Below are 22,558 nucleotides of genomic sequence, written 5' to 3' on the forward strand. Positions count from 1 at the left end.
TTTATAAAAGTTTATAGACTTCACACTTCTGTAGCCAGGAGAAAGCAGAATTCTCAACAATGAAGTGGCCAAGAGTTAGTGGGCAGATTGCAGTTAAACACTCTGTGTGTGTGTGTTTAAGGCATCCCCCCCTCCCTCATCACCCCATATGCTTTGCATTTGCTTTTGGAGAGAGTCTTTGGAGAAAATTATTTTCTCCTTCTGAGAAATGAGAGGCCTCTCTAGTCAGGTCAATTATCTTGTTCCATATGTGAAAGCAAAACATTTTGTTGTTTTATGTTTCTTTTTTCTAAGAAGTTCTGCATTTCAAATTAACAACATTGTTCTGAGAAGGGTCTTGGTCAGTTCCTGTGGATGGACAAACTTAAGTCTGAGAGACTGGAGAGTGCTTTTACCTGAATTGTCCAAGTCAGGTGGCAAAGCATGGAAGCCACTACTGAATTAGGTCACGTTGCCAGCTCTCTAGGGAGCAGGGAATGGATCTGAGGCAAGGAAAGCTCTGGAGAACCCTTTGGATATCAGTTCAGGTCCAACCAGGGTTAGGCCTAATTGCATTTTTAATGGTTTCTATGAAAAGAGTGTGTCAATGACCATTCTCTGGTACCATTCGGTGAACACCATTTTTACTGAAAGCATCAAAACCATCAGAATGGGCTTTCTGTTATTCATATAGCAAAGATACCATGGACATGAGGCTCAAATACAGGGGGCTGTTCCCATGGGCTATAGTAGTTTCCCCTCACAGAGGCAAGTGGTGTGAGACACAGGTTCAGAAAAACCTTCACATCAGCCCCAAGTCACTGGTTGCTACATCTGGGAGCCCACAGGACCTAGCTGAGAGCCAAATCCTGAGTTACCTTTAATTCACTGGGCATGGAGAGTGGTTGAGGGGGTTGAGAGCAGCACAGGCATGGATGGATGCGTGAAACCAGATCTCAGTGCCCTCTCAAAGAAGGGAGTGCTCTTGGTACATATTTTCCACCTTACGGCACCCTAGATCCCACTGGTGTGTAGGACACGGGGACCTGCAAGAAGGTGGCTGGATGAGGGTGGCCATCTGTGCTGCTGGGAAATGCAGAGTGGGTCTCACCTGCGTCTCTCTCAGGTCCTGAGCTGCGTGAACCCCGACAACGTGAACAGCCCCGAGATCCCGGTGAAGATCCTGAACTGTGACACCATCACGCAGGTGAAGGAGAAGATCCTGGATGCCATCTTCAAGAACGTGCCCTGCTCCCACCGGCCCAAAGCTGCTGATATGGACCTGGGTACGTTGAGCGCGCGATGGGCCCTGGTTGCCCCCCAGGTAGGGGGGAGAGGGGAGATGGGACACAGCCATATTCAACTGTGACACTGTTTGTTGGGGCAAATTTCAGGTTCTCCAGACTGGGTGTACCCTTGTTCTTGTGCAAGGCAGAGAGAAGCAGCAGCAATGGCGAGAGGGCAGAACACAGGGGTTAAATTGATAAGTATGCTCCTGGTGTATGAAATCTTTGGCCTGGAGGACTTAAAAAGACCAGTAGCCACCCTGCTTTCCTGCCCACCAAATTCAGCTTGGACAAGGGTATGGAAAAGGCATGACTATTCTCCCTGTTCTGCCAAAGACCCCTGGAAAAAAGAGTACCAGATGCCCAGGGTGATGTTGTCAGCAGTGTTCAGGCTGCAGAGATTTATTCCTAGCTCTTCTCTGAACAGTGAGGGTTTGGATAATATATATATATAAAAATATATCTTCTTGCTGAGATAGTCACAGCCCAAGCAGTATTAATTACTCATTGTGCAGGCACAGGAGAGGGGAATGAAATGTCCTCTGCTCGGTGGACTGCATCCATCTCACCCCTGGCTGCCTCCCTCTCCTGCCAGCACCCCACCACCAGGGCTGGGAGCTGCTGTTCTGAGGCTTCCTTTCTGCAGAGGACTTGGAAGTCTTAAGGAAAGATCAGTCCTTCTGTTAATGTATTCATGGGGGTTTTTCTCTGGGTGGTTTGCTCCTTCTCTCATTGCTGCTTGGAAGGTGGAAAGAGCTGCACCAGCTTCACTCACATTTCTAGGCGGTCATGCCTTTGATCCATGGGGCACACAAGGAGCTGTACAGCCCAGTGTAGGGGTTCCTCTGAGCCCAAAATCTGTTTCTGCCCATAAATCTGGAGCAAGGATGCTGGCAGGAGTAGAAGTTGGGGTCTAGAGCCAGATGTGATATTACACCTGGAGGCTACTGTGAAATGACAGAAAAAAATCTGCTGGGGGCATTGCCGAGGTGTCTGGCAGGGAGCTGGGGGCTGTATCGTGGCTGTATCTGCCAGAATTTGCCCTCAGTGACCTTCAGCGAAAGAGGCTTGAGTGGAAAATGATGGAGTCTATAAAACCCAGCAAAGTAGAAGAGGAACCAAAAAGGGAGAAGGGATGGACTGACGCCAAAAAGCAATTCGCGGCAATAAGGGAGGCAGGAATGAGAGGTCAGGGATTAAAGTTAAGTGTCTATATGTGTGTGGGTATGTGTAAGGGGAGGAGGGGATTCCTGACAGAACTTGCAGCAAGATTCCTGCTCGTGAAAGGCTGTTAGAATAACGAAACGAGCTGCCAAAACCAGCAGCAATAAAGGACAGAGCATATACATCACCCAGAAAGGACCCCAGGCGGTTTTGGAGCTGCTGTGAGTCAGCAGGGGAAGGGAGAGGGCCAGGGTGAGCAGGAGGACAGGCAGGGCAGGGTGCCAGGGCACAGGAGACCAGAGGAGTGGGGTTGACAGCCACATCTCTTGGCCTGTCTGGTGCTGGATGGTGGCCCCAGAGCCCACTACCTTTGGGTTTCCGACTGGGTGTGAGTGGAAAGTAGTTTGTTCTGCGGTGGGGATGAACGATGCATCCGTACTGGGAGGCAGAGATTTTACCTGCATGTTGCAAATACCAGAGGTAAATTGGATTCCACGGATTTTACTGTAGCTCTGACAACTGGCAGATACAGGAGAGTGTGTGTGTGTGCAGGGTCCCAGCTGGAGCCTGACAATTTTGCATCCAGGACTTTTGCTTTTTAAGAAATACTGACCTGCTGAGTAATGCCGAGGACCAGCAAGTTCCAGAAAGTCTTTCTGAGCGTGTGCATCCCTCAGTGGAGAGCCTTGTCCATACTGACAGGAGACTGCTTAATGAGCAGCTGTTTGGCCAATAGCATTGGGGAGGAAAAAAAAAAACCCAGAAAAACCCACAAAAACCCCCTCATCTAGTAGAAGAGTCTTGCCAGCAGCAATGTAGTTGCAGGCTTCTTCAGCGCAGCAGCTAACAAGGTGGGAGGAGCAGGGCTGGCCCTGGTGAAGTAGGAACAAGAGGATGAGCACGTCCAGCCACAGCTCCAGCCCAGCCTTTTTGCAGGAAAAAAGGTGTTTGTTGGCACCTGGCATCCTTCAGTGACAGGGGAGGCAGCAAGGAGAGAGCAGAAAGCGCTGCTAGTCATTAGAAAGCAACACAGGGCTCTCAGGATCAACCTGCCCCAGGCTGAATGCTCAGAAGTCCAAAGGCAGCTGGACCGACCCCACCAGTCCACGCTAAACAGTAGGTCAGAGCAGATGACTGTAATCTGGCCTCAAAATCGATGGTTTTCTAAACAGCAACACCGTTTTCTATGACCATTACAAAATTGTCTGGGCTTTCTGTCCATGCTAAGGCCAGATTGCTCACACGGAAGAAAGCAAACAAGCTAATGAGTTATTTTGAGTTGTTAAATGCAGGGTAGCTGCAGGCAGAGTGACTTGTATGTGTCGCAAATGTCATAATGTTTTGCAGTTACCCAGACAACTCATGGAGGGGGTTGTCAGCTGAAAGCACTTATTTTGGACACCCTGAGGTTACGTTTTAGTCCAAAACCCAAATTGCAGCCCTCTGAGTAAAGCCTTCTTTCTGCAGTGGCTATTTTTGTTGTTATTATTATTTTTTTGAAGCCCTCGCCATAAATAAAATGCCCCATCTTTGGGAAAGCGTTAGGGTGTGAGGATCACAAAACGGGAATTTGGCTTCACACTGAGGCATTCTCTCTTCCCTGTGTTGTGGTTGAGTTTTGAAGCTGACTTGCTGAGGTGATGGGAGCTGCTGACTGCCTTGGACCCAGTGATGTTGTCCCAGGCTCATCATGGGCCACATCAGGGCAAGCTTTCACTGCCTCTCGCATGGTGCAGTTCTGGGGTGAGAGGTTCAGCCTTTAGGAGTCATTTAAACTGGGTCTAACTCTAGTATATATACAATAAGGCAGACAACTTGCATATACAGGATGAAAGGGCTGGAGCATCTCTGCTATAAGGACAGGCTGAAAGAGTTGGGGTTGTTCAGCCTGGAAAAGAGAAGGCTCCAGGGAGACCTTATAGTAGCCTTCCAGTACCTAGAAGTCCTACAGGAGAGATGGGGAGAGACTCTTGATCAGGGAGTGGAGCCACAGGATGACAGGGAATAGTTTTAAACTGAAAGAGGGGAAATTAAGATTGGGGAATAGTTTTAAAGAGGGGAAATTAAGATTAGACATGAGGAAGAAACTCTTTCCTGTGAGGGTGGTCAGACACTGGAACAGGTCCCCCAGAGAAGCTGGGGGGGTTCAAGTACCCCCCATCCCTGGAGGGGTTCAAGACCAGGTTGGATGGGGCCTTGAGCAACCTGCTCTAGTGGGAAGTGTCCCTGCCCATGACGGGGAGGTTGGAACTGGATGATCATTAAGTTCCCTTCTAATCCAAACTGGTCTGTGATTCTATGATTCTAAATATTTCCCAGGCATCTTCCATCTACACTTTCTGATACGAACTTTTTTTTTTCCCCAACCACAATGGTCCTTTCTCCAACCCAGAAGCAGAGTGGAGTTTCTCCTCTTCCTAGAGGTCATCACATATTAGACATTTATCCAGTTTTGTTTCCTACCCTGTTCTGTGATTCTATGATTCTTAATATTTCCCAGGCATCTTCCATTTACACTTTCTGATATGAACTTTTTTTTTTCCCCAACCATAATGGTCCTTTCTCCAACCCAGAAGCAGAGTGGAGTTTCTCCTCTTCCTAGAGGTCATCACATATTAGACATTTATCCAGTTTTGTTTCCTACCCACCTGGTCATACTGGTGCTTGCAGCATACAGACAAAGGGTTTATTCTCCCATTTCCTGTGCCAATCTCTCTCTCTCACTTGGAAATTATTGGGAAGTGAGAAAAATACTCATATGACTAAAAGCAACCTCCCAGCTCTTCAGACTAATCCTTCATGAGCACAAGAGGTCATGGAATAGGCGTTGAGCTTGGAAAAGCCATACGTATCTGTTCCACATGCCATTGAATCATAGAATCATAGAATCATTCAGGTTGGAAGAGACCCTTGGGATCATCGAGTCCAACCATCTACCCTACTCTACAAAGTCCTCCCCTACACCATATCCCTCAGTACCCCATCTAAACGTCCCTTAAACACATCCAGGGATGGTGACTCCACCCCCTCCCTGGGCAGCCTGTTCCAATGCCCGACCACTCTTTCTGTGAAAAATTCCTTCCTAATGTTCAATCTAACCCTACCCTGTTGGAGCTTGAAGCCGTTCCCTCTTGTTCTGTCATTAATTACCTGTGAGAAGAGACCAGCCCCAACCTCTCTACAGTGTCCTTTCAAGTAGTTGTAGAGAGTGATGAGGTCTCCCCATTGCTGTGCATGGTCATTCACAGTTTCCCAGAACTTCAGGGGACACTTAAGGTCTTTAGGAAAAGAGTGGGAAGCTCAGTACGTGGCATGAACAGTTGACTGAAATGGATTGTGTGCGTTGTGACCTACAAGTGCCTGCAAAGGATAGGGTAGTTGATAGTGACTAGCTCAGATGAAGGCACCTGGAGTGAGCTGGCAGGTCTTCCATCCACCTGGGCATTTCAATTGCCCCCCAAAAATGTTCTCTGTGCTTCACTTTTCTCCCTTCCTTCAATGGGCATCTTCAGGGTCACCTGGATGAGAGAGATAGCACCAGGGATTCCATCCACCTGGGCATTTCAGTTGCCCCTCAAAAATGTTCTCTGTGCTTCACTTTTCTCCCTTCCTTCAATGGGCATCTTCAGGGTCACCTGGATGAGAGAGATAGCACCAGGGAGGTGTAGCATTTTCTGTAGAATCTGAGGTGCAGGAAGTCATCTCCCATCTCCCCATAGAGCAATCCCCTAGGCAGGCATTGCTACAGCTCAAAGAAACACCTCTTTGTCAAAGGCCACTGGAATTTCCTTTTTTCCCAGTCAGGTTGAACAGAAAGGTTGTTTCTTAAAAAAAAAAAAAAATGGAGAAAAAAAAAAGGAAAAAAAAAAGAGAAGTAATTCCTGCGTGCAATAAAAAGATACACTATCTGCTGAATGAAATATAAAGGCTTCACAGCAGCTGTCTCCTGAGTTTGCATTTACCGCTGCTCCTGATTGGAAGGCTTGATAAAGATAATGGGATTTTTTACCTCCCTCCCCCTCTTCGCTCCCTCTCTCCGGAAGGTGGAAGTGTAACAAATTGGATTGGAGTATGTCTCTCCTTTGTGCTGGCTCGCGGAGGAGCGTCGCGGATCTGATGGGAGAGGGGACAGGGTGCTGCCAGCGAGGACAAAGCTAACGGTTTTTTTCACTTAGTGCTGTGAATATGGATGTCAGGGTCACCTTTTCCTCCTCTGCGCTCTCCCTTCCCCTTCCCTTGCTCACAGCCACCACTTTTCCTTGTAGATAAGTGTGTGACCACCTCAGCTGGCACTGCTGGAGAAAGGGAGCGTGCCTTGAGACTAGGAAGAGTTGGGGGATCACAACTGGGGGTCCTTTCACTGTCATCAGTCAGATGCGTGATGAAGTGATTTGTTTTTTCTTCAGGGCATGCTCTAGTGCCCAAGATTATTGGTTTGTCGTGGGCTGCTGAGTGGGTGGGGGATGGGTTTTTGGTTTGGTTGTTGTTGCGTGTTTAGGTGGTGGGCGCTGTGGTGCGGTTTTTGTTGTTTGGTTTTTTGGTTGGTTGGTTTTTTTGTGGTTGGACTCGATGATCTCTGAGGTCCCTTCCAACCACCACAATTCTGTGATTCTGTGATTCTGTATGCAGTCAGGGCAAACTGACTGAAAACACTGAAGCCAGATGCTCTGAACCTGCCCTGCAGGGTGTTTTCTCCCTTGCCTTGCTCAGAAGTGGGTTTTATGCAGAGTCAAACTGGCCCTTCCTCTTCCTTCCGTGGCCCCTTTCTGCATGGAAAGGCTTGGTGGTCCCCTGTGTCTGTGAAGGAGGACGAAGGGCTCGAGGGGACACTCCATGATGTCCTCAGTTTCCCTGGAGCAGAAGGAAAGTTTCTGCTGGTCTGAGGACCTTGTCCAGCTCTTGAATCACAGAATCATATAATGTTTTGGGTTAGGAGGGACCTTAAAGATCATCCAGTTCCAACACCTCCCACCACACCAGGTTGCTCCAAGCCCCATCCAGCCTGGCCTTGAACCCCTCCAGGGATGGGGCAGCCACAGCTTCTCTGGGCAACCTGTTCTAGTGTCTCACCACCCTCACAGGAAAGAATTTCTTCCTAATGTCTGATCTAAATTTCCCCTCTTTCAGTTAAAAACCATTCCCCCCTCATTCTATTGCTCCACTCCCTGATAAAGAGTCCCTCCCCATCTCCATTTATTTGAATACAAATAAAGCACAGAATGAGGAAAGCTGTGCCTATCCTTCATATCAGAGCCAAGTGCAACACTGAGAACCTGTGCATCCCCCCCAAAACACTACATGAGTGTGTATCCCTCCCCAAAGATGTGTCAGGAGAGCAGAGGACCATAGAGATATGCAGAGCCTTGAAGGAAAGAGGTCAAAGAGATATGGTCCCCAAAAGACCATAAGGAAGATACATAAGAGACACACTCTGTGGCAGTAGAAGTGGCTTTGGCACTCTGTGAGGCACTTTGTAAGGGCACCATTGTGCCCAGCCCAAAGTTCAACATTTTGTGCTCTTCCAAGCAATTTCTGGGACCAGTTAGCTCCAGTTGGGAATGCACAGAGAGCATCACCCTTGGCCTTCAGGAGGATAGTGTAGGTGAGGATCTAAGAAGCTGGAGTAAACGAAGGGCAGTTCAGGATTGGTGCTTATCCAATATAACCTTTGCTTACTTTCTGAGTATCTCCAGCAATAAACACAGCAGCTGACCTCTTCCTGCTAATTTAAATGAATAATAAAGGCAAGGGCGGCTTTCCCAATACATTTTAATTATGTGATAAGAAAACTGCTGAAACCAAAAGAAATTTGCAACGGTCCTTGCATTTTTATATTAGGAGAAATAAGCAGGGGTGGCAGGTGGTGTCTCCGTATCCAAGAGTTCATTTTAATTAGCTCCCTCAAATGAATAGACTTTCTGCCGTGGCTCTGGCTAAACTGTGTGTGAGTGAGACATGACAACCAAAAAGAAAGCTATGGATGATTCTATGATTCTATGATTTAGATTGGATGGTCCAAGTTGTCTGTGGTTGACCCAGAGCTTTCCCTGGTGTCCCCAGGTGATATTAAATTTTGGTCCTCTTCATGTATTCCTTGCCTATAGACAAGTCTGTGAGTCCTCTGTAGGGAATCATAGAATCACAGAACAGTTTGGGTTGGAAGGGGCCTTAAAGATCATCCAGTTCCAACCCCCCTGCCCTGGGCAGGGACACCTCCTATAGCCCAGGTTGCTCAAAGCCTCATCCATCCTGGCCTTGAACCCCTCCAGGGATGGGGCATCCACAGCTTCTTTGGGCAACCTGTTCCAGTGTCTCACCACCCTCACAGGAAAGAATTTATTCCTAATATCTCATCTAAATCTCCCCTCTTTCAGTTTAAAACTGTTATCCCTCATCCTATTGCTCCACTCCCTGATCTAGAGTCTCTCCCCATTTCTCCTATAGGCCCTCTTTAGGTACTGAAAAGGGCTCTAAGTTCTCCCTGGAGCCTTCTCTTCTCCAGGCTGAGCAACCCCAACTTCATAGGAGAGGGCCTCCAGCCCTCTGACCATCTTTGTGCCCCTCCTTTGGACCTGTTCCAACAGGTCTATGACCTTCCTGTGCTGAGGACTCCAGAGCTGGACACAGAAATGCAGGTGGGGTCTCACCAGAGCAGAGTAGAGGGGTAGAATCACCTCCCTTGACCTGCCAGCCACACTTCTGTTGATGCTGTGGCATGCTGCTGAAGGCTGGTAGAGATTTTGCGCTCCATGGAGCAGGGTCTTGGTTCTGTCTCTGGAGTTTCTCCCTGTTGTGCCTCCACTGTGCCAAACCGAAGGGCTTCCTCCTCTTGGTCACTTCTGGAGTTGAGTGTCAAGAAGTGTTGCATGAGCCACAATAGAGACAAAGTGAACCTAGTACAGGATCTGGTGAACAAGAAACTGCTCTGCCCAGGGGAGCTGTGTTTGTGGCTTCATATGAGCAGTTAGACATATCTCAGGTGTTGCTAAAGGCTGTGTCCATGCTGTTTCTGAGGGCCAGGGACTAACTGATATCCCTGACACGGGTGACATTCGTGTACTGCTGTCCCATGGTGATGGCTAACATACACAAGGACAGGTTGGCCTTGGAAACAGCCCCACTGGAGAAAGAACAGAGCCAGGGAGTCAGCCAAGAGTTAAGCTCTGAGTAATCAGAGGGTTAAAGCACCCGTTCATCTCCACCAATGGATCAATGGGTCCCTGGTCATTGCTTTATCCGTGTGGAGCTCACCGTTGTGTGCTACTGTGTCCTAGACATGGACCTCTCATCCATGTAAGCACCCACTCTGCGTTCTGATCTCTGTTTTAAAGGGGTGGGTGTTTCTTGTGCAAAAGCATTTTTTTTTGTGATAGCACTACCATTTTATCAAGGGTGAAGCAACCAGTCTGGATAACCTAGGACTTGACTGTGAACTTTGCCATATGGCTACGATTTTTGCATACTTTCCTGAACCATCTCCCTGAACCTTTCATTATCCATCCGTCCTCTCTTTCCCTCTCTCGTGGGCTCTGGATATTTGTGGGTCCATTTGATGTACGTGCTTGGAGGCATCTGACAGGGCATAATGGCAACGACTATGGCAACACGGATGTAGCCTACACACGTGTGACCACGTGGGTTACGGGCAGAGGGATTACCAGGGCTCTGTCCCCTGTCCCAGATGCTCTGCAGACCAGGGTTCAGTGTCCCTCTTCTCCTTGCAGAGTGGCGGCAAGCAAGCGGGGCGAGGATGATCCTTCAGGATGAAGACATCACCACCAAGATAGAGAACGACTGGAAGAGGCTCAACACGCTGGCACACTATCAGGTAACCCTGTGAGAGGATGGGGAGTTAGAAGGTAGACCTGTCAAGAAAGTGAAAAGGAGAAAGGCAAAGTGTTCTTCTCTAAGAGGCGGAGGTAAACAATGGTCGAGTGGGCAATAAGTGCCCACTGTGTTAAGTACATCCATCCTGTTGACATCCATCTCTGCATGACCTTGAGATCCATAAGAGAGGGCTGAAGATGTCCAAAAATATCTTACACAAGCGCTAGATTTAATGAAAAACGGTCCTTTGGTCAAAAGCTCCCACACTCCTTTCCCTCCTTGCCAAAAAAAAAAAAGAAAAAAAAAGCAAGCACCTCATTAAGTTTAATCCAATTCTGACGATTTTGTCATTTCCTCAATCACACCTTAGCAATCTATGTTTCATAACAAGATTTTTTTTTTCATTTAAGAGCTGACCTGAGGAGGCAGCAAGCAATAATTTGAAAAGGAAACAAAACTTTTCACTTCAGATTGACTGAAGCATCGCTGGCTGACTCCAGAGCACTTTTTTTTTCAGAGGGAGCCGGGGATATTTTGTATTTTATTTCACAAACAAACCAGGTGTAATTTTCTTTCCTTTCTGTGCATTTTCCAGTTGTTTGCTTCAGGCAATGAGCTCCCAGCTACACAGATGAGCTGGGGCAGAATAGGTCTCAGCTGCCAGAGCGTTGAGCTCTACATCATTTACCCTGGCTGTCCTGAGGGCAGACACAGAGCACGCTGATATTTCTGTTACCTCAGTTTCCCCATCTGTAGTGTGGGGCTAAAACTACAAAGAGCCAATAATTGCCTTCCATGATTGCTGAGGGGCTATTTAATTAGCCTCTGCAGCGCTTTGAAGATGAAAAACTCTATGCAAGTGCTAATTATTATTATTACACAGACAAGAGTTAGACGTTGTTAGCAAGGTTTTTTTTCTTTTTTTTTTCACCCATCTCCTTTTTATGATGTCTTATTTATCACAGATATTCCTGATGTGGCTCCTCTGAGCCATCGGCTTGTTAACATTTCTGATACAGGACCCACATGAATGGCGTAGTTCTAGAAATGGAAGGTCTGGCTCATTTCAGATAGCCCTGTTGTCTGTAGAAACACTATCCCATGACCTCGTGGAGCACAGCCACTCCAACCTGCTTTCCCCTGTTTGAGACCCTCTGACACAGCAAAGAGAAAGAAGTTGTGGTAGTTCCTTCAGTCCAGCGATGTGTTCATCATGTGGGAGAGGGAGACTGTGGATGGAGAAGTTGACAGGATCAGTCAAAGTGGACAATATAGATATCCATTTCTGAGCTAGGTACCTAGAGATCAGCTGCAATCGAGGTGTAAGGAATAGAAAATTTCACATCCTTTTTTATCACCCTTGTGGGACATGCCATTCTTGATGTTTGAAATAGCTCAGATGGTTTTATTCTTCTCACACTCCTGTCCTACACGAGAGCTTCCTTGTGAATAACGTACTATCAGCTTTACTGAGGTCAACTCGTATTGTTGTAACTGGGCTTTGAATCAGGATCTGAATGGAGCAGAGTCTGCTTTGTCATCAGTTGTCCTGTGGCCCAGAAGCAGACTTCTAAAAGTATAACAGGAGGTTTTTCCCCTTTTTTGTTAATAGACCCACTGACGAAATCATTTAAAGCTTGTCCTGCCTACAGTGACAATGGTTTCAGGCTCAGTTTCTGCTGCTTGAATTACTGCTGCCCTTGGTGTGGTCCTCAGCCAGTTTTCAGAAGCTTATTGACAAAGTCCCTTTTCCTCTACAGGTGCCAGATGGATCTGTGGTAGCTTTAGTCTCCAAGCAAGTCACTGCCTACAACGCAGTCAACAACTCCACTGTCTCCCGGACCTCAGCCAGCAAGTATGGTAAGGACCTGTGTGCTGATATGATTTGAGAGAACACTGGAGAAGAGATCCCACAATGTCATGGTGGTCACAAGACACTGAGCACCAGCAGAAAGCATGATAGGCAGATGAATAGTTGATATGATGATTGCTTAAGAAATGGCAGGAGGAGAGGATTGAGCCATCTAAAACTTTGGGATCTTGTCCAAGTGGTTGGATTGCTCTTGGGAAGTACTTCTCCTCCCTCTTTAATGAAAGGAGCAGCCTATATAATCAGCTGCCTACATTTTAGATTGCTAAATCTCACTCCTAGCGTTGGCACAAGGAGAGTCAAGGGAGAAGCACTGCACGCTGGATGAGCACAGTCATTCTGGTAGGTGAAGTCCTTGGAGCATGGTGTGTGGTGAAGAGAGGGCTGTGGCATAGTTGGGAGGCCTCTGGGACTCCAAGCAACTGCAATCCACGTAGGGCATAGCCTGTCTACAATTATATTTCAGTGTGGGTGTTGTGTGTCCCATCCAGCTATCTTATTATCCCAAGGGAATTTGCACCTGGAGTAATAATAAAAATGGTTTACTGAGGTCTCATATCAGTATAGCTCGAGGAAATGGATTTTTGTTCCCACTTTACCCATGAGACGACTGAGAATGGGACAGCTGTGAAATAGAGACCAGGTGGAAATTCTTCTGTAGAGCCAGACAGAGACCTTCTGAGTCTCACTCACACCATCACACACCTTTCTCCCCTGCACTGGAATTGCAGCCCAGGACATGTCTATGGTGATGCCGGAGGGCAAAGCAAAACATCTCTGATGTGTGTGCAACCAGAGTGCTGCAAAACCACCCTCCAACCTGGGTGCAGCTGTCAGATCAGTTTATTTTTATTTTTTAATTTATGAAAGCATCTCCAATCCTTCTTCCTCCCTTTAGCTTGAGGGAAAATACGGTTACTCGATGTCCAGAGGAGCCCCCTTCCTCTTTCTCCAAGGACATGAGCAATCCACCAGGCCTTATTAGTATTCATCCTCTTTGCCATGTTGTTGCAATTACTGAAAGACACAGTGACCTTTGAAAAGGAAGACTTGAGGGGGGTTAATTTCTGTTGGATTTCTTTAATTCTTTTGCCATTTGATTTTTTTCAGGAGGAGGGGGTGGGGAAGGATGCAGGGGGAGGAGGAGATGTGGTGGGTCAGAAGTGATTGTTAATTGCAATTAAGAAAACAGCATCGAGAGAGAAAAAGGATATTCCATCTGATAATTAATATGTAGAGATTGGTAATGCATTAATGAGGCTGATTCAGATCTTGCTATGGAAAGGTGCAACGCTCTTCTGTTAATTATGGTTGGAAAAGACTCTGTCTGCAGCATTGCTGGAAGGTCAGGGAGAGGGGAATGCCTCGTGCCATCATCACTCAGAAGCAAAGGGAGGTGAAATTTGGAGGCTAAAAGTGTCTTTGGAGGGGAAATTTGTGCAGGCCCCCCTGGGGCTCTGGTTTACTTTCTGTCAAAGCAGGATTTTGGAGCAGTAAGTGAAGAGGTTGACTGGATAGGAGTGCCCCTGTACTCAGCACTGGTGAGGCCACACCTTGAGTATTGTGTCCAGTTTTGGGCACCTCAATACAAGAGAGATATCGAGGTGCTGGAGCGAGTGCAGAGGAGGGCAACGAAGCTGGTGAAGGGCCTGGAGAATAAATCTTTATGAAGAGCGATTGAAGGAGCTGGGAGTGTTTAGTATGAGGAAGAGGAGGCTGAGGGGAGACCTCATACCTCTCTACAACTACTTGAAAGGACACTGTAGAGAGGTTGGTGCTGGTCTCTTCTCACAGGTAATTAATGACAGAACGAGGGAACGGCTTCAAGCTCCAACAGGGTAGGTTTAGACTGGACATTAGGAAACAATTCTTCACCGAAAGAGTGGTCGGGCATTGGAACAGGCTGCCCAGGGAGGTGGTGGAGTCACCGTCCCTGGCTGTGTTTAAGGGACGTTTAGATGGGGTACTGAGGGATATGGTGTAGGGGAGGACTTTGTAGAGTAGGGTAGATGGTTGGACTCGATGATCCCAAGGGTCTCTTCCAACCTAGACGATTCTATGATTCTATGATTCAAAGTGGGGAGAGGAGACTTGGCTCCTCTGAAGTCTGGGGACGGCGAGCAAGGCAAAAGGCCACATCACCTGCATCAGTGTTACTGTGCGGAAAGGCCATGGCCTGTTCTCTGACTATAATGCCAAGCACTATGGCGTGGTATGGCTAACATCCATACAGTAAAACAGGTTGCACTTGTCCATACTGGTTATCTTGAGTAGCTGGTATTATCCCCTGAACCAGTCCTGGGCTCAAACCACAACGTTGTCCCAAGCCAAAGCTTTGCCAGGGAACATGATAAGATAAAGGCGACTGGAAGCCAGTGCTTGAGCCTGGTTTGATTTTATAGTGGAGACACTGACATCACGTCTGGCTTGGCTGACATCCCTTGTCTTTGCTGGGCAAATCACTCAGTCATAAGGTAATGCTTTGACAATAAGGCCTGGTCCATGCAGCTGCTCTGGGGGCTTCTCCATCTCACATGGTAATTCCACCAGGAGTTATACCTGTGTTGCCTCATGCTACAAATGAAAAATCAGCCCCACACCAGAATCTGTATGAGCATCCTCTCTGTAGGTTGAATGGGGGAGGTACCTGCTACCAAACCCAGACAGAAGAGGTCTTCTTGCCTCTCTGATGAAAAATTTCTATTAGGTGGCATGTCATTGTCCTGGAGATATTCAAGGTGAGGCTCGATGAGGCCCTGGGCAACCTGGTCTAGTTGGGGGTGTCCCTGCTGTCTGTCCCCTGGGGGGGTCAGACTAGATGACCTTTGGAGGTCCCTTCTGGCCTGGACAATTCTATGATTCTACGATTAGCATATTTCCTTGGTGAAACGTGTTAACCCCACTACAAGTTCTTCCAGGGCTGAGACACATCCATCTGTTTTTGCAGAAAACATGATCCGTTACACAGGGAGCCCGGACAGCCTCCGTTCCCGCACACCCATGATCACCCCTGACCTTGAGAGTGGAGTCAAGATGTGGCACTTGGTGAAGAACCATGAGCATGGTGACCAAAAAGAAGGCGACCGGGGCAGCAAGATGGTTTCTGAGATCTACCTGACAAGGCTACTTGCCACCAAGGTACATGGTGGGGGCAGGGAAGAGGGTGAGAAATGTTTTTTTTAAAGGCTGCAGTGGAACTTCTTACCTATAAGAAATGAGAGACTGGTCAAAAAATGCCAAAGGGAGAAGGAAAACAGAGTAGGAGTGCTCCAAAAATGGAGGGAAGGAGCTTGAATTTAGAAAGCAGAGTCAGAAAAGGGACATTGGTGAGCCATGAGGAGTAAAGAATCCAGGGCCATGAGACTGGTGGAGAAAGTCAGCACAGGGGTAGGTGCGTGTATGCATTATCGATTATACTGGCTTGTAGCTTGTACCAAAATTGAGCAAATGAAGACCCAGGGAGTATATGTGCCCAGATCAGGTTCCAAGGATGTGTGGGCTCCTATGTCACAGAACCCTGAGTATTGTGCTACAAGTCCTTCTTCTCTGCCTTTACCCTGGGGCCCATAAAGGGTCCTGATGACTAAGCAAGGGGTTGAGTTAACTGTGATGTGGCTAATAGGTGGCCAGCTCCAAGGAAAGCAAGCAGAATAAGATGCCCATCTCCATTGAGACGTGGAAAGCTCAGGGTCTCCAAAGAGAAAATACAGATTGAGTCAGGTGGGGGCAGAGCACGGGCATCCTGAACCTGAATCTCCAGACATATCTCACACGTCACAGCTGGCCCATGGCAAATGTCTTCAGGGAGGTCAAAGACTTTGTGGGGACATTGGGAAGACTTCATCTGCTCAACCCATGTTCCCCAAAATGCTGGAAACCAGCCTCCTATGTGGTTACCTGCCAGAGCCTGCAAAACTCCTGTAGTGGAGCAGGACATGAGTGTTTAGAGTAATTGGGGATGCAGCACCATGAGGAGGACGCTCGTAAAAGTGGAGATCACTCGAGCTGACAAGTCAAAAAGTTCCTACAGTGAACTTTGGCTCTGGGGCAGCCACGGAAAGTGGCTTAACTGCCAAAAAGAAGTCACTGTCATTCACCATCACGCCATCCCTTCCCTGCAAAGGGGATGGCCAGTTCTTCCTGCAGCTTGATCGTTCTGGGGTTGACAAAAGCTCTGAGACCTTCTTTCATCTCTAACTGAGCCTATCATCCACCTAACTCACTTGTAAAGGCTCCACGAGAGCGTGGGGAAAAGGGTTTCTAGTGAGAAGAATGGTCTTTCCCGGGTCTGTGGAGAAAGAGGAGGGTTTTTATTTTTCAGAAGAGGAAATTTCGCATGTCGGGAGATGTTTGCTGGAGGTTTGATTGCTTTTTTGGTTATTTTAGCCGCCGTATGGTTTGTTCACATATAAATGCCTATGAAGCTCTGGTGGCAAAGCAGAGATTCAGACATGAGCTAGAGCCCCCCATTCAGCATGACTTGCCCCCAAACCAGTCCTGCAGCTCATCTGGTTATCACAGCTCCTCAACTGCCCCCTTCTCCAGGCCTGGTCACCCTCTGATATTCCAGCTCTTCACCTTCTTGCTAAAGGTCAATTGTCCTCACCAGCTTGTCCAGGGTGGTTCTCCAAGCACAGCATCTGGGATTCTCTTCCCAGAGGAGCATAAAGAGACCTCTGCAGTCTCTGCAGTGAACATTAGTGAGGTCTGCATTGTTTCTACTGTTTGCCTCAGTCCCACGCCAATGGGTAGTAAAAATTGAGGAGGCCTCTTGGAGATTAAGATGAAGTTGGTGTTATTTATTATGCTACTCACACATATAAAACAGCCATCTCTCTGCAGGCACTCTTGTCCCATTTGTCTCAATGACACCTTCTGCTTTGCTCTACAGCCATCTGACTTCTACTCCCAGCTTAAGAATTGGCCCTGGATGAAAGCCAGCATAGAAAATGGCTGGGTTTTGTCTCATACGTGCACTAAAGCAGTTGAGGAGAGGACTCAGAAGAGAGAAATTTCAGTGGGAATGTATCCAGGCCTCTCCATCACCATATACCTGAGGTGGGGCAAAGTAGCCCACCACATCTCAGCCACTCTCCCTTTCAGGGAGTGCTTGTAGCAGAGGGGTCAGGTAGCTTCTTGACCTACTCCATCCGTCTGGTAACCAGATGTAGTAGATGTTGGGAAGATGCATGTGCCAGCTTAAGGCCATCCATGTTGAAATTTCCAATTTATGTCACATTTAACAGATATTAGGTGGCTTCCACTTCAATCCCACTCTCTGGGCCTGATTCACAGACATACTCTGTTTTCTGTACCAAAATTCAATATCCTCTTCCCACTTGGTATCTCAAGTTCCTCTCTCCTTCCTTCTCCCAACAGGGCACCCTCCAGAAATTTGTGGATGACCTCTTTGAGACCATCTTCAGCACTGCTCACCGTGGCAGTGCACTTCCCCTGGCTATCAAATACATGTTTGACTTTTTGGATGAGCAGGCTGACAAGCACAACATCCATGACCCCCACGTGAGACACACCTGGAAGAGCAATTGGTGAGTGAGACACCCCAGGACAGTCCAGCACCAGGTCCTGGACTGGAAGGAGAGGAACATATTTATCTTTATAACTTTATTATCTTTATCACGGAGTGGAGCGATGGGACGAGGGGGAATGGTTTTAAACTGAAAGAGGGAGATTTTGATTAGATCTCAGGAAGAAAACCTTTACTGTGAGGGTGGTGAGGCACTGGCCCAGGTTGCCCAGAGGAGCTATTGATGCCCCATCCCTGGAGGTGTTCAAGATCGGACTGAATGAGGCTTTGAGCAACCTGGTCTGGTGGGAGGTGTCCCTGCCCATGGCAGGGGGTTGGAACTGGATGATCTTTAAGGTGCCTTCCAACTCGAACCATTCTACGATACTATGATTGTGTGTGGTCTCAAGGATGGAGCACTTTGGCTAAACAGGTCCTGGATTGCCCTGTATTACAGGGGATGGCAGTATTTCTGAGGGTCCTCGTGAGGATACAGAAGGAAAAATGAAGTATTTAACTGTTGTGATGGTCAGGCCCATAAGACTGTCTAGAGAGGCACTGGAGAGGATGCAGTGCTGCTGTCTTCATCTAGACTGTCTTCATCTTCATCACCCATCTTCATGGGTGTTTGACTGTAGTCAGAGGGGGCCTACATTTCCATTTGTTTGCCTACACATAGGCATTTAATGCCATCTGAGATATTTTAAGGTATCCCAGACATCGACAGGGGATGTGCAGCGCTCACAGGAGACTTGTACCCTCCTGGGCTGGCAGCTGGAGGCCAAGCATATTTCCTTGGTGAAACGTGTTAACCCCACTACAAGTTCTTCCAGGGCTGAGACACATCCATCTGTTTTTGCAGAAAACATGATCCGTTACACAGGGAGCCCGGACAGCCTCCGTTCCCGCACACCCATGATCACCCCTGACCTTGAGAGTGGAGTCAAGATGTGGCACTTGGTGAAGAACCATGAGCATGGTGACCAAAAAGAAGGCGACCGGGGCAGCAAGATGGTTTCTGAGATCTACCTGACAAGGCTACTTGCCACCAAGGTACATGGTGGGGGCAGGGAAGAGGGTGAGAAATGTTTTTTTTAAAGGCTGCAGTGGAACTTCTTACCTATAAGAAATGAGAGACTGGTCAAAAAATGCCAAAGGGAGAAGGAAAACAGAGTAGGAGTGCTCCAAAAATGGAGGGAAGGAGCTTGAATTTAGAAAGCAGAGTCAGAAAAGGGACATTGGTGAGCCATGAGGAGTAAAGAATCCAGGGCCATGAGACTGGTGGAGAAAGTCAGCACAGGGGTAGGTGCGTGTATGCATTATCGATTATACTGGCTTGTAGCTTGTACCAAAATTGAGCAAATGAAGACCCAGGGAGTATATGTGCCCAGATCAGGTTCCAAGGATGTGTGGGCTCCTATGTCACAGAACCCTGAGTATTGTGCTACAAGTCCTTCTTCTCTGCCTTTACCCTGGGGCCCATAAAGGGTCCTGATGACTAAGCAAGGGGTTGAGTTAACTGTGATGTGGCTAATAGGTGGCCAGCTCCAAGGAAAGCAAGCAGAATAAGATGCCCATCTCCATTGAGACGTGGAAAGCTCAGGGTCTCCAAAGAGAAAATACAGATTGAGTCAGGTGGGGGCAGAGCACGGGCATCCTGAACCTGAATCTCCAGACATATCTCACACGTCACAGCTGGCCCATGGCAAATGTCTTCAGGGAGGTCAAAGACTTTGTGGGGACATTGGGAAGACTTCATCTGCTCAACCCATGTTCCCCAAAATGCTGGAAACCAGCCTCCTATGTGGTTACCTGCCAGAGCCTGCAAAACTCCTGTAGTGGAGCAGGACATGAGTGTTTAGAGTAATTGGGGATGCAGCACCATGAGGAGGACGCTCGTAAAAGTGGAGATCACTCGAGCTGACAAGTCAAAAAGTTCCTACAGTGAACTTTGGCTCTGGGGCAGCCACGGAAAGTGGCTTAACTGCCAAAAAGAAGTCACTGTCATTCACCATCACGCCATCCCTTCCCTGCAAAGGGGATGGCCAGTTCTTCCTGCAGCTTGATCGTTCTGGGGTTGACAAAAGCTCTGAGACCTTCTTTCATCTCTAACTGAGCCTATCATCCACCTAACTCACTTGTAAAGGCTCCACGAGAGCGTGGGGAAAAGCTCAGTTGTCTGAGTTTACATTTATTTGCTCTTCCAGCCTGTGGATGGTGGTCTCCTTGGAGAAGCCTGCACTGATAAAGATGCTGCAGTGATCTTCTTTGTCATGCCAGCATGTGGGGAGGAAGGCAGAATTGTCAGAGAAAGGCTCCCTTTGCAGTTCTGCTGTCCTCTTGCATCACGGAACATCTCTGTGCCCAAATCTCTCTAACATGAGGGTTATCTCAGTGCATCCCAGGAGAGGAAACTGTGGGGCAGCTGTGGCTCAGGTGTGGTTGAGCATGGTGTTATCTCACCCTGTTCTGAGTGATCAAACAGCCCAATTTTCCTCCCTTCTCTGAAGTTTTGATTATTATAGTTTCTTGTCAGGGTGTTAATAGGCACAAACACAATTTCCTGTGGCCATGCAAATGCTGTCTGAGTTTTCCCATCAGACGTGTCTCCATCACATGCTAAAGTCCTTCCTACCATACAGTTTCACCTGCACATTTTGTTCCTTCATTCATTTTTGCCTCTGGTGCCTGACTCTCCCCGCATCCTCGCTCAGGCCCTCTGCGGTGCAGTGGGATTTGGAGACAAAGTGGCTTTGTCTTTAGCCCCTGGTACATGCCCAGCTCCCTGGCATCAAGATACTTTTACGGATCACACGAGGTAAAAAAAGAAAACGATGCTCCCCAGGGTGCAGGCCCCAGCTGGTGTAAACCAGCGAGCACTGGACCAGTGCTGATTTACACTGTCTGGGGATATGTCCCCTACCCCACCACTGAATGGCTTTTGCTTTATGTTCCGGATCACAAACTCAAACACTTGCTTTTCTGTTGTTTTTTTTTTCTTTTGTGGAGATGGCAGGAAAGCAGCTGCGAAACTCGCACAGCAACAGAGAGAGTAGAAAGGCTGGGAGTTTATTGTTTCCCCTCTTGGGCTGAGCAATTTTCTTTCCTCATCATGACCATTTGATGGAGGGAAAGAGGAGAGAGAGCAATTGCTGGTAATACAATCCCAGGGAATACTTAGTTAAATTGACAATGATTTTTATTCTGGTAAATCCCTGACCTCCGAGACCTAGAGTCTCTTGCCTAAAAGCCTCAGAGGTTTTCTTTGTGTTTGTGTGGGTGAGCATGTAGAGAATTAATTCCCTCCAGAAACTGAACCTGAGGGCAGCTCTTTCCATGTCAGACCAACAAGATTTCCCCTCGGGGGCCCTTTCTGAGTCAGACATGTGCTGCAGGCCTGTATTCGCCCGGCAGGAGTTCACACAACCAAAAGGTACCTCTGCTTGTTTCCCCAAGAATAAATCAAGCGGTGAATCGGCAAGAGACACCAGCTTTTCTAATTAAGTATTTGTTAGCGCTGCGTAAACTTGAGCCACTCTGGTGGAACCTGGTGCTTCATTTCTAGTGAGGAGAACGTCTTTCCCAGGTCTGTGGAGAAAGGGGAGGGTTTTTATTTTTCAGAAGAGGAAATTTCGCATGTTGGGAGATGTTTGCTGGAGATTTGGTTGCTTTTTTGGTTATTTTAGCCACCGTATGGTTTGTTCACATATAAATGCCTATGAAGCTCTGGTGGCAAAGCAGAGATTCAGACATGAGCTAGAGCCCCCCATTCAGCAAGGAAAGGATGCCTAGACTGTTTTGCCCCCAAACCAGTCCTGCAGCTCATCTGGTTATTACAGCTCCTCAACTACCCCCTTCTCCAAGCCTGGTCACCCTCTGATATTCCAGCTCTTCACCTTCTTACTAAAGGTCAATTGTCCTCACCGGTTTGTCCAGGGTGGTTCTCCAATCACAGGATTTGGGATTCTCTTCCCAGAGGAGCATAAAGAGACCTCTGCAGTCTCTGCAGTGAACATTAATGAGGTCTGCGTTGTTTCTACTGTTTGCCTCAGTCCCACGCCAATGGGTAGTAAAAATTGAGGAGGCCTCTTGGAGATTAAGATGAAGTTGGTGTTATTTATTATGCTACTCACACATATAAAACAGCCATCTCTCTGCAGGCACTCTTGTCCCATTTGTCTCAATGACACCTTCTGCTTTGCTCTACAGCCATCTGACTTCTACTCCCAGCTTAAGAATTGGCCCTGGATGAAAGCCAGCACAGAAAATGGCTGGGTTTTGTCTCATACGTGCACTAAAGCAGTTGAGGAGAGGACTCAGAAGAGAGAAATTTCAGTGGGAATGTATCCAGACCTCTCCATCACCATATACCTGAGGTGGGGCAAAGTAGCCCACCACATCTCAGCCACTCTCCATGGCAGGGAGTGCTTGTAGCAGAAGGGACAGGTAGCTTCTTGACCTACTCCATCCTGGTAACCAGATGTAGTAGATGTTGGGAAGATGCATGTGCCAGCTTAAAGCCATCCATATTGAAATTTCCAATTTACGTCACATTTAACAGATATTAGATGGCTTCCACTTCAATCCCACTCTCTGGGCCTGACTCACAGACATACTCTGTTTTCTGTACCAAAATTCAATATCCTCTTCTCACTTGGTATCTCACGTTCCTCTCTCCTTCCTTCTCCCAACAGGGCACCCTCCAGAAATTTGTGGATGACCTCTTTGAGACCATCTTCAGCACTGCTCACCGTGGCAGTGCACTTCCCCTGGCTATCAAATACATGTTCGACTTTCTGGATGAGCAGGCTGACAAGCACAACATCCATGACCCCCACGTGCGACACACCTGGAAGAGCAATTGGTGAGTGAGACACCCCAGGACAGTCCAGCACCAGGTCCCGG

General features: G+C 47.8%; 1 protein-coding gene across 1 annotated transcript in view; it reads left to right on the forward strand.

Annotated features, from left to right (window-relative positions):
* LOC106896090 (plexin-A4) overlaps positions 1 to 22,558 on the forward strand; it is a 113,324-nt gene that overhangs the window by 68,737 nt on the left and 22,029 nt on the right. The window contains exons 16-20 of the mRNA XM_014955815.1: positions 1,106 to 1,265; positions 10,154 to 10,257; positions 12,017 to 12,116; positions 15,074 to 15,264; positions 17,506 to 17,675. Coding sequence (XP_014811301.1) covers positions 1,106 to 1,265; positions 10,154 to 10,257; positions 12,017 to 12,116; positions 15,074 to 15,264; positions 17,506 to 17,675 — 725 coding nt within the window. The remainder of the gene's footprint in view (positions 1 to 1,105; positions 1,266 to 10,153; positions 10,258 to 12,016; positions 12,117 to 15,073; positions 15,265 to 17,505; positions 17,676 to 22,558) is intronic.

This window comes from Calidris pugnax, unplaced genomic scaffold, assembly GCF_001431845.1.
Source record: "Calidris pugnax isolate Ruff unplaced genomic scaffold, ASM143184v1 scaffold258, whole genome shotgun sequence".
Taxonomy (NCBI): Eukaryota; Metazoa; Chordata; class Aves; order Charadriiformes; family Scolopacidae; genus Calidris; species Calidris pugnax.